We start from the raw sequence: 12,659 nt of genomic DNA, 5'->3' as shown, positions 1-12,659 counted from the left end.
TAAATGAAACTAATGAGGAGTTGATAAAAAGGTAAATCTTAATCTGATTCATCATTTAGGATTATCTTGAAGTTTTCTCCAGGAGTACTCTGAACAGTGTCCTGGAGGTTCACTCTAATTTCTTGAGACTTCAGAATAATTTTTGAGATTTGGCAATGTCCCCAGCAGCCTCTAGGGTCAGACGTGTGCCCTTCTTGGCTCTTTTAGGAAGCACAAAGCCCTGGTTGCTGGAGTGAAGTATACACTGCTTCTTCCCAGGAGGGAAGAAACGTAAGACTCTGACTGGAAGAGACTTGTTGTTTCACTCCTGAGATGATATGAATGTTAAAAGCTTCTAAAAGTTCCTCCCTTTTAGCCATTCCCACAGTGATGAATGTAAGTGTCGGACTCCTCTGGGATCCCTGCTAAGGAGTATGTCCCAGTAGAAGGATCATGCAATGCAATGTAGAATAATGGATGTATTATCTTTGTCGCAGTACCCCCACAGGAGATTACCGCAATGGCTTATTCCTGTTTCTATATCAGAAAATGAACACTAGTGTCTATATGGATTTTTGACTCCAGGATTTTAAGAAATCGGGAGCTTTTTTCCTCCTGTTCCTCATTACTTGATTTTGTAGGGCAAAAGCCTTTAAGAGCCTGCATGCAGGGAGGGACATTTGCTGCTAGTTCAGTTTCCGTGGCTGGTTAGCTGTTTCTCTGCTTTGTGATTTTTGTTTGGAAAGAAGTTTTGTCTATTTTTCTTTTCCAAAGAGAAAGAGGGTAGTAGGTGCCTAAGATCTGGGTGAAAGCCTTCTTGTGAGAAAAGACTCTAGCAGTATTTTGGAAAAAGGTTTTTTGTGGCTGAAGATTATTTTGAGTTTTCTTTTGGAACTGGTCAGTCATCCCTATGTCCCTCAGTTCGAAAGAATCAGTGCCAGCATAACAGAAAACCTGGAGAAGGAGTGGATACCCATTTCAGTGTCTAAAATGGAGGAGATAAAAGGAGAAGTGCTTACCCAGAAGAAACAACAAAGGAGGTTCCCATTTGGTATAACAAAAAAGGAAAGGAGAAAATTTGAGAGTTCAAGATTAAGCAGTGAACCATAGGTATTTAGGGGAATCCTTATGGGATAGGAAGACCCTTTCCAATTTGACTATGAAGTTTCAAATTCAACAAAGGAAAAGAAATGACCCTGAATGAGAGATCAAGGAAATACAGTTGTTGACGATGATGTGAGTTTTCAGCAACTCCCTATGACTGTTCATTTATGTGTCCATTGATGTGATATAAGCCCAATCCTTGACCTGCAAATGAGACCATAGGTGACTCAGTTGAAAAATCCAGTTGATGAAGTTGCAGAGTTGGTCTTTATTTATAAGCATACACAGAAACATTTGAAAGAAGAAACTGAATACAGATTCCCCAATTTACTGCTTAAGATACTGGAGGATGTGGTAAAAGCTATTAGTGTAGCTGGTTTGGACAAGTTCCTGGAAGAAAAGTCCATAAACCATTATTAAGGTGGATTCGAAATCCACTGCTTATCCCTGGGCTTGATGGACCTTTGGTCTGACCCAGTATGCCAAATCTTATGTTCTTAACTGCTTGGGTCTTGGACGTTTATCCTTCTTCCCAGGGGAAAACCTATACTGGAGTTGTGAAAGAGTGAATCAAGGACTTAGCCCTGTTAATGAGTGTGGGACCCTCCCACATGGGACAGGGTCAGTAAAGGGTTACATAACAGTAAATTAGGAAGATATTGCTGTACTGATTATCATCAAAACATCAACCTGGCATTACTCCAATACACATAAGAACATGCCATACTGGGTCAGACCAAGGGTTTCCAACAGAGGCCAATCCAGGCCATAAGAACCTGGCAAGTACCCAAAAATTAAGTCTACCCCATGCTACTGATGCTAGTAATAGCAGTGGCTATTTTCTAAGTCAAGTTAATTAATAGCAGGTAATGGACTTCTCATCCAATAACTTATCCAATCCTTTTTTAAACCCAGCTCACTAACTGCACTAACCACATCCCCTGGCAACACAAAGCATGAATACAGCACAGACAGCTGAAAGCAGATCTTCAGAATCCTATGCAGTCATTACACTGATATATGTAAAACCTCATACAGCAGGATAGCTGAAGAGTGTGTCTTCTACAGCCCCATGCAGCCATTGCACTGAAACACTTAAAGCACAGATATCTGGAGAAGAGACTAAAGGAGATTTTAAAAAAAGGGAGTCATGAGGCAGGTTGTTATTTCGAGGACTCCAGGCAGCACTATCAACTGAAGCTGAAAAAAAACTTTATCCAAACAGATGTATCCAAGGAAGGGAGACAGAATCCCAGACTCCAGACGAGGGGTAAGTAGCAGGATCCGCTTTCTCCTCTTCCTGTTCCCCGGTATTCTCTCTCCCGAAAACCCAGTGAGCCTCACTTTGAAGCCACTGTGGTAATGTGGGAAGCCAGAAGAGGAAAGAAAGGCACGAGGATGCTATTTTCAGAGCTGAAAAGAGGGAATATTTTGGAAATGCTTCATGGGATCAAAGATAGCAAACAAGGCAACAGGAAAGAAAGCCAAAATGTCCCATGCCTAGCTAACTCCTTCTGATCCTTTGAAGATAGTGTTTCAAGAAATCAGAGAGAATGTATCTTGGCTACTTAATCCTCCCCAGCAGGGCTAGAAATGATTACACTTCTGACCTGTTTCCTGTATTGATGTCTTGATTTATTTTTTTGGTTCCTTTTTTTACACTTTTATTTTTCTCTCTGGGCATTTACCTTTTTTTATTCCCTGAGCGAGCACCCTGAGCCAGACCAGGAGGTACTGCCAATGAGTGACGGTACAGCCACAACATCCCCAGCAATGACTGGCTTGAGGAACTGGACCTGAACCTAGGACTGAATATGATTTGTGATACTTCTTAAGAAACCCTCTGCCTGTCAGATGTACATGAGGCCAGGCCTGCATTTGCCAATAGGCACTCTAGGCCCTATGCCCAGGGAGGCAAAATTCTGGGGGGCAGCAGGCCAGCTGAAAATTTGTCTCCCAGTTCTGCTGAATCTCACTGAGCAAAGAATGGCTTATTCCTGCTCCAAACCCTCCCCTTCCAGTGCAGAGAACAGGACGGAAGGGGTAAGGCTGAAAGGGACAGAGCAACGAAAAATTGTGACTCAGTTATTTACACTTTCGAATAATAGAAGGAATAGGGGGCATTCCATGAAGTTAGCAAGTAGCACATTTAAGACTAATCGGAGAAAATTCTTTTTCACTCAATGCACAATAAAGCTCTGGAATTTGTTGCCAGAGGATGTGGTTAGTGCAGTTAGTGTAGCCGGGTTCAAAAAAGGTTTGGATAAGTTCTTGGAGGAGAAGTCCATTAATGGCTATTAATCAAGTTGACTTAGGGAATAGCCATTGCTATTAATTGCATCAGTAGCATGGGATCTTCTTAGTGTTTGGATAATTGCCAGGTTCTTGTGGCCTGGTTTGGCCTCTGTTGGAAACAGGATGCTGGGCTTGATGGACCCTTGGTCTGACTCAGCATGGCAATTTCTTATATTCTTATGTTCTTATGTTCTCCCTGTCCCAGCCCTTCCTCTCCTGTCCTGTGCAGGAAACAGGAGGAGGGAAGGTGAGGCCACAGCGGGAAGCCAAGAAAAGTCACTCTGCTCCCTAATCCTGCCCCTCTCCCCCTGTCATTCATGGACGTAAGATAGGGGGTGGGCAATTCTGGTCCTGGAGGGCCAAAAACCAGCTGGGTTTTCAGGTTATCCCTAATGAACAAGCATGGCAGTGATTTGCATACAACTGAGGCAGTGTGCATGGAAATCTCTCACATGCATATTCATTAGGGATATCCTGAAAACCCGACTGGTTTGCAGTCCTCGAGAACAGGAATTGCCCACTCTTGACTTAAGAGGAGGAGGTGAGCCTGAAGCAGAATGAGCAGAACAAAGAGGGCCTTGCCATAGACGTTTTGCTCTGTTGTCTCTTGTCAGAAGAGGGAGTGGGGAGAGGTACCAACAGTGCCTAGGGATAGCAAAAATCTAAATCCGTCACTGCATGAGGCAAACAGTAAAGTGGTTTTGAAAGCATATAGCTAGCAGCAGAAGAAAGACCGATTGAGCCTGGGAAGATGTACTGTTCTCTCTGGATAATTCTTATGTTGGTCCAATAAAAGGTACCACAGCCTATAAAGAGTCCAGTATTTTGAGAACTCCGTTGTCTACTTTTTGCTTCTCATTGGGCCATGCCCTATAAAGGTTGTTGGAGATGGAAGAATGTTCTAGAGCCTGCCTGGGCGTGACTGCCACAGATGCTGCTACCCATGCCTTTTGCGCCAGGGAAGCATCCTATTACTATCCTGAAGCACAGCTGGAGCTGGGGGAGGTCCACTTCGGATGGAGACCAGGCACATCCCGCTCCTGGTAGCATCGCTGCCCCTTCACCTGTAGATCAGCCACTTAGAAAGAACGTTTTTGGGTGTAGGCCACCCCTTCAATGAGGTTTTCCTCAGAATTATCCAGGTCTTTAGCTGAGATGTGGTCACATAAGGAAGTTGAAACCACTTGAAACGTTTTGATTCCAGGAGAGGTAAATTTTCAGACATTGTTGCTCCCATAAAAACTCAAGAAAAGTATCAACTCATGTTTGGATTTAATCAATAGCAAACTAAACTCCCACACAAATCTTTCAGGAATAATAGAGTTCCAGTTTCTACTCTTCACATTCAATAACATTTGTTAGGCAGTTAGACACAGTCAACCTACATGATTCCACTGAACCTAAAGTCAGACAACAAGTTTGGAAAGGTGTACTCCCTTTGGGAATTCAATGGAATTGGAAATGTGTTCTTTGTAGTCATCCACTTCCCCTTCCCTCACCCTCACTGGGTCTGAGGATTATCACTTTCTTCATTATCAAGATAAGTCTCTTCATGCATGAGACAGCAGACTGATAGAATGGCATAGTTGAATGGATTGAAATACATAAGTCCATCCATCCATACCATGTCTGGTAACTTCAAAGACAAACTCCCTCACTCTTATCGCCTCCAAAGATACACAAGTAAAAGTACCCATGTTGCTGACATATGTCAACATCAATTTCAAAATGGTGACAAACTTGTTGAACTTGTCGCCATTTGGAAAGTAATGTTGATATTTTGAACTCCTGAAGCAGGTGGTTTTGCTGCTGAAACATGGGCCTGAGTTGGGTTCAGCTTTGACATAGTGGACCCAGAGTGGTTGAAGTCAAATTGTTCAGCATAGTTTTTGGAGATGCTGAATCCCTTCTTCATGTCCCTGGATTACTTAAGATAAGTTGTTCTATTTTCTGACTAGGAACAGAAATGCATTTGGTTAGGTCAATGAACCAGCAGATGAATGAATAAAGTGTGCTTTAATCTCACACTACTGGGGGAGGGGAGGTGAAAGAAGTTATATTAACCAAAAGATCTTCATTCAAAAATTGGAAGAAGGATCCAACAGAAGAAAATAGGATAATGCATAAACATTGGCAAGTTAAATGTAAGACATTGATAAGACAGGCTAAGAGAGAATTTGAAAAGAAGTTGGCCCTAGAGGCAAAAACTCACAGTAAAAACATTTTAAAATATATCCGAAGCAGAAAGCCTGTGAGGGAGTCAGTCGGACCGTTAGATGATCGAGGGGTTAAAGGGGCACTTAGAGAAGATAAGGCCATCGCGGAAAGATTAAATGATTTCTTTGCTTCGGTGTTTACTGAAGAGGATGTTGGGGAGGTACCCGTACTGGAGAAGGTTTTCATTGGTAATGATTCAGAAGGACTGAATCAAATCACGGTGAACCTAGAGGATGTGGTAGACCTGATTGACAAACTGAAGAGTAGTAAATCACCTGGACCGGATGGTATACACCCCAGAGTTCTGAAGGAACTAAAAAATGAAACTTCAGACCTATTATTAAAAATTTGTAACCTATCATTAAAATCAACCATTCTACCTGAAGACTGGCAGATAGCTAATGTAACCACAATATTTAAAAAGGGCTCCAGGGGCAATCCGGGAAACTACAGACCGGTTAGCCTGACTTCAGTGCCAGGAAAATTAGTGGAAAGCGTTCTAAATAGGGATGTGAATCGGGCTTCGGACGATTGAAAATATCGGACGATATTTTCAAAATCGTCAAAAATCGGGGGCTCCCCCAAAACGATAGGAAAACCCCACGATATTGATCGTGGGGTTTCTCTTATCATTTTGGGGGAGGGCGGGAAAAATGGCACACAAAAATAACCCCTAAACCCACCCCGACCCTTTAAAACTAATACCTTAGCTTCCCCCACCCTCCCGACCCCCCCAAAAACTTTTTACAGGTACCTGGTGGTCCAGTGGGGGTCCCTGGAGCGATCTCCCGCTCCTGGGCCATCGGCTGCCACTAATCAAAATGGCGCCGATGGCCCTTTGCCCTTATCATGTGACAGGGTATCCGTGCCATTGGCCGGACCCTGTCACATGGTAGGAGCTCTGGATGGCCAGCGCCATCTTGTGCTCCTACCATGTGACAGGGGCTGACCAATGGCACCGGTAGCCCCTGTGACATAGTAAGGGCAAAGGCTATTGGCGCCATTTTGAATACTGGCAGCCGAAGGTCCGAGTGCAGGAGGTCGCTCCTGGACCCCCGCTGGACTTTTGGCAAGTCTTGTGGGGGTCAGGAGGGTCCCCCAAGACTTGCCAAAAGCCCCTGGTGGTCCAGCAGGGGTCCGGGAGCAATCTCCTGCACTCGGGCCATCGGCTGCCAGTAATCAAAATGGCGCCAATAGCCTTTGTCCTTACTATGTCACAGGGGCTACCGGTGCCATTGGTCAGCCCCTGTCACATGGTAGGAGCACAAGATGGCGTGGGCCATCCAGTGCTCCTACCATGTGACAGGGTCCGGCCAATGGCACGGATACCCTGTCACATGGTAAGGGCAAAGGGCCATCGGCGCCATTTTGATTAGTGGCAGCTGACGGCCCGGGAGCGGGAGATCGCTCCAGGGACCCCCACTGGACCACCAGGTACCTGTAAAAAGTTTTTTGGGGGGTTGGGAGGGTGGGGGAAGCTAAGGTATTAATTTTAAAGGGTCGGGGTGGGTTTTTTGTTTATCGGCTCGGGCACAGCCGATAAACAAAACAGCGATCGGGCCCGATGAAAAAAAAACCACATGTGAATCGGAACCGGAATCCGAACCGATTCCGGTTCCGATTCACATCTCCAGTTCTAAACATCAAAATCACAGAACATATAGAAAGACATGGTTTAATGGAACAAAGTCAGCATGGCTTTACCCAAGGCAAGTCTTGCCTCACAAATCTTCTTCACTTTTTTGAAGGAGTTAATAAACATGTGGATAAAGGTGAACTGGTAGATGTAGTATACTTGGATTTTCAGAAGGCGTTTGACAAAGTTCCTCATGAAAGGCTTCTAGGAAAAGTAAAAAGTCATGGGATAGGTGGCGATGTCCTTTCGTGGATTGCAAACTGGCTAAAAGACAGGAAATAGAGAGTAGGATTAAATGGACAATTTTCTCAGTGGAAGGGAGTGGGCAGTGGAGTGCCTCAGGGATCTGTACTGGAACCCTTACTTTTCAATATATTTATATATGATCTGGAAAGAAATACGACGAGTGAGATAATCAAATTTGCAGATGATACAAAATTGTTCAGAGTAGTTAAATCACAAGCAGATTGTGATAAATTGCAGGAAGACCTTGTGAGACTGGAAATTGGGCATCAAAATGGCAGATGAAATTTAATGTGGATAAGTGCAAAGTGATGCATATAGGGAAAAATAACCCATGCTATAGTTACACAATGTTAGGTTCTATATTAGGTGCTACAACCCAAGAAAGAGATCTAGGAGTCATAGTGGATAACACTTTGAAATCGTCGGTTCAGTGTGCTGCGGCAGTTAAAAAAGCAAACAGAATGTTGGGAATTATTAGAAAGGGAATGGTGAATAAAACGGAAAATGTCATAATGCCTCTGTAACGCTCCATGGTTAGACTGCACCTTGAATACTGTGTACAATTCTGGTCGCCGCACCTCAAAAAAGATATAATTGCGATGGAGAAGGTACAGAGAAGGGCTACCAAAATGATAAGGGGAATGGAACAGCTCCCCTATGAGGAAAGACTAAAGAGGTTAGGACTTTTCAGCTTGGAGAAGAGACGGCTGAGGGGGGATATGATAGAGGTGTTTAAAATCATGAAAGGTCTAGAACGGGTAGATGTGAATCGGTTATTTACTCTTTCGGATAATAGAAAGACTAGGGGGCACTCCATGAAGTTAGCATGTGGCACATTTAAAACTAATCAGAGAAAGTTATTTTTTACTCAACGCACAATTAAACTCTGGAATTTGTTGCCAGAAGATTTGGTTAGTGCAGTTAGTATAGCTGTGTTTAAAAAAGGATTGGATAAGTTCTTGGAGGAGAAATCCATTACCTGCTATTAATTAAGTTGACTTAGAAAATAGCCACTGCTATTACTAGCAACGGTAACATGGAATAGACTTAGTTTTTGGGTACTTGCCAGGTTCTTATGGCCTGGATTGGCCACTGTTGGAAACAGGATGCTGGGCTTGATGGACCCTTGGTCTGACCCAGTATGGCATATTCTTATGTTCTTATGTTCTATTGCGTGGCAAGAAGTGGTAGATTGCAACTTCAAGCACCGATGAAATTGTCTGATGCTGTTCAATGATGTATATATTTTTTATATTAATATGAGTCTATTGAGTAGCTTGGTTGTATAGATTTATTAGCCTCTTTGTTCATTGTTTTGGAATTATTAAAAGAGGCACCTGCTGTTTACTATTCTATTTAAATACGCCAACACCATGAAAAAAAACCCAAAACGTCCTGTGATACTGGTGTATTTCTTTGAGGGAACTAACAGCTTGGTACATCACCCTATTTTTCTTCCCATAGATGAAAACTCTGGTGTTTCTCTCCCTCATCTCTCATACTCCTCTCTACATACTTAAATCCAACCCCCAATCTTTTAAATTTAAAACTCTTTGCAGCTTTGAAAACAAACACGGGTGCTTTAATCAGCCTACAATTTACTTGCATATTTAGACATCATCTGTAGCTCATTCTGCAGACATTTGATAGAGTATAGCTCTTCATAGCTAGTCATGGATTAAGTTAGTTTACTAGAAAGGTATCACCTATAACTTGTACATTGACCTTTTTTATTCTAAATGGTACTGTAATTTGCTTTCTTTCTTATTCAGGAAACATAATAAAAATAAAGGTTTGGTACTACATAGAATAGTTATGAAGTTGTAACTTTGGTAGTCTATCAAATAATGAAACTGCGAGTATGGAGAGAATGATTTGGGATGAGCAAATGGATACATAACCAAGTTGGCCCTTCAGAATCTCTCACCACTAAGGCCTAGAGGGCTAAGGGGATGTGCACAGGGATACAGAGCCTCGAGCCTCTAGGACTGGAGGGCTCAGGGGAGAAACACAGGGATACAGAGCTTTGAGCCTCTAGGACTGCTCAGGACGAGGGACACAGAATACAGAGCCTGTCACCTCTAGGACTGGAGAGCTCAGGGGATGGGCACAGGGATGCAGAACCTGGAACCTCTAGGACTTGATGGTTCACAGGATTGGCATGGGAGTAAGGGAGATGCTGGAGAAAGACCACAAGAGTTTCCAACAAATCTCATGTTGTAGGGGATAGGCTAAGCTGCTCCTGAATTTAGGCCATGGCACTTCTTGCTTGTTGGTAACTCTATTGCACATGATCAGCACAACCCAGCAGGGACAGACGGATGAAAACAGCTGATGGACCTAATGCTGCATCAATAATTCTTTGTACCAAAGAATCAAAGAGAGGCCAGAGAAGAGTTCAGTGACTCTAGCACTGGAGATGTGATGCCCAGTGGAGACAGTAAAAGTCAGGAGAGTTCCACACTGCTTGTCCTGGGATAAGGAAACATATAATGATGGGTTATGCTGCATCATTGTGTGAGGGCTGGTCCTTCAGTAGTCAAAGATGCAGGAGGAAGAAGTGCCCGTCTGCTTTAGGCAAGGTCCTGGGGAACATGAAACCAACTTGCCCAATATCCCTCTTTAGAGATGATTTTCTTTCTTGACCAAGCATATGACTGTTTTTCAACTCTCCCATCCTAAAAGTTCCTGGATTCAAATGCATTTCAATAGGAGATGAGAACAGCTCTCATCTCTTTCTTCCACCAAATTTCCCACAAAGGAGCCATACACAAAGGATATATTGGGCTCATGATAACACACAATCAAATAGTAAAGCAAGCCCAACTTAGCATAGAAATGTCATCCTTTCTGCTGACTTCTAATGGCTGATATTTATGATTTCAGGTTCACTTTTCACAGACACCAGAGACACAGCAGACCTCTAAGTGCAGGATGAGAAGATGACCGGTCACTTGAAGCCACCAGGTCCTGAACACCTCCGGCCATTCACCAGGCATTCGTTGGCCGAGATTGAGAATCGCATTGCGGAGGAACATGCCGCTAAGCTAAAGAAAGTTGAAGTGCTTGATGAAGTTATCTTGAAACCTGATAGTGGCCTAGAGGCTGGAAAGAACCTTCCTCTCATATATGGGGACCCTCCACCTAATCTTATTGGTGTACCACTGGAAGACCTGGATCCTTTCTATGCAAATCAAAAGGTACCCGGTGCACACCAGGCCTCTCTGCTTACTAGGGAGGTGCTTTCATTTGAAACAAAATAGCAGGAGGTAGATATGCTGCTATACTGCTGAATATTCCCCCCCAAAAATTGCTAGTTAGCTGGATAAAGCTAATCAGGCTAGCTTTAAACCTACTTTGAGCAGGTCTAACTTATCTGGTTAACGTAACTGTATAAGCCCAAATAACGCTACTTACCCAGCTAAGTTAAATAGATGAGCAGCTCCTCCCTGACACATCCATTTCCAGCCCACCACTTAGCCGGATAAGTGGTGCTGAATATCAACCTCAAAATGTCAACATTTCCTATTTTGTTTTACAAACAAGCAAAAGAAAAACAAATGACATTTTGTTTTTCGTTTTGATTTGTTATCAGGTCCCTCCCCTACCAATTACATTTGCTGCCATTTTAGAAATCCCAAGTTTCTTGATTTTGATTGATCTTAGACTTTGGCCATAGTTCAAAATGTGCTGGCCTTGAGTCATCCAATATTATTTTATAATATACTAATGAGGTAGGGGAGATTTAGGATGATGCCTCTCTCTTTTTGGATCTTGGACATCACAGGTAAGCAGAGGAGGGATTTGGAAGACTCCTAGGATGGGCAAGGATATTGGAAGAAAGCTCATGAGGACTTTTTTTTTTTTTTTTTTTAAATCAAGTGGCTTGAGATTTTTTAAATGGCAGCCTATTTCATCAACTGGGAGAGGGTGACCCCCCCCCCCCAACAATGAAATAAAACAACCAAATAACCTTGAACACCATCTCTCCTTACTCCTCCACATCAGGGAAATATATTTATTTATTTATTTAAGTTTTTTTATATACCAACATTCAGGACGATAGTCCCATCATGCTGGTTCACAAGAAACAGGGGTGTAATAATAATAAAACTTTACAATTTGAACAATAGTGCAGAAAAAGCAGTTACATATAACAAGGAAATCAATAACTTGGAGTGAGAAGGAAAATGAAGATCAGATAATTATATATAAGTATAGATAGCATTGAATAAATAACATTTATTAACGTTATTACTATATATATGGATCTCTCTTCTCACCTGGTCTTTCTTAGGGTGCCATCATGCATTGTCCCTTTCTTTACTCCTTTCTACCACTAAATCTGTCTCCTTCTGCCTTGCTTCTAATCTCTGGATCTACTGACTTTGTGTGAACCTGGGGAAAATCATTTATTCTCTTTCTTTTAGCCTAGTTGAGAACAAGGCATTTTTCCTACTCTGACTTTTCCAGTTACATTTATTTGTTTATGTGTTGCTGTGTTCAGTAGTTAGCTTCTCTCTTCTGGTCAGAGTCTGAGTCTCATAAGGAGTTGGGATAATTAGGATGACAAAGCAAAGCCAAGGAAGCAGGGGCTCTGAAGCCAAGACAGACTACATCCTCTTGCTATCAGGAATAAAAAATTGCAAACAAAAATTAATTTAAAAACTCAACATGAAAGGAATAAAAAAACCTGTGTTTGCCATTAGCCCAAGCCAATCACTCTGAGTGCCCTAAGTATTCTTTGCAAACAAGAGTCTGTGTTTGCAGGAGAATAATGTAAAATGCTTGCATCAATCATGTGGCCATTACAGAAAAAAAAAAAAGTTGAGCAACCACAGCATATATTTTTCTGATCTCTTACATACTGTAAATGTCTTTATCTGTGTTTTTAGAATTTCAAGCTTTGCTCAGGCCTTTAAGGGTAATGATATGACAGACCATTGCTGGCCAATCAGATGTGACTGATGTGATGTCACAAGTCAGATGTCAGTGACATCATAAACACACTGGGGTAGATTTTCTAAATTTGCACGATCGCGTACTTTTGTTCGCGCTCAGGCGCAAACAAAAGTACGCTGGATTTTATAAGATACGCGCGTAGCCGCGCGTATCTTATAAAATCCGGGGTCGGCGCACGCAAGGGGGTGCACATTTGTGCAACCTGCGCGCGCCGAATCCA

General features: G+C 42.7%; 1 protein-coding gene across 2 annotated transcripts in view; it reads left to right on the top strand.

The window, feature by feature from the left end:
- Positions 1 to 12,659, top strand: part of SCN4A (sodium voltage-gated channel alpha subunit 4) — a 176,224-nt gene that overhangs the window by 56,906 nt on the left and 106,659 nt on the right. For both annotated transcript variants that reach the window (XM_029572321.1, XM_029572322.1), the window contains exon 2: positions 10,364 to 10,677. In XM_029572321.1, coding sequence (XP_029428181.1) covers positions 10,420 to 10,677 — 258 coding nt within the window. In that variant the 5' untranslated portion in view covers positions 10,364 to 10,419. The remainder of the gene's footprint in view (positions 1 to 10,363; positions 10,678 to 12,659) is intronic.

This window comes from Rhinatrema bivittatum, chromosome 12 (genome assembly GCF_901001135.1).
Source record: "Rhinatrema bivittatum chromosome 12, aRhiBiv1.1, whole genome shotgun sequence".
Classification (NCBI taxonomy): Eukaryota; Metazoa; Chordata; class Amphibia; order Gymnophiona; family Rhinatrematidae; genus Rhinatrema; species Rhinatrema bivittatum.
Note: the sequence above shows the minus strand (reverse complement) of the source record. Positions and strands in the feature narration are given on the sequence as shown.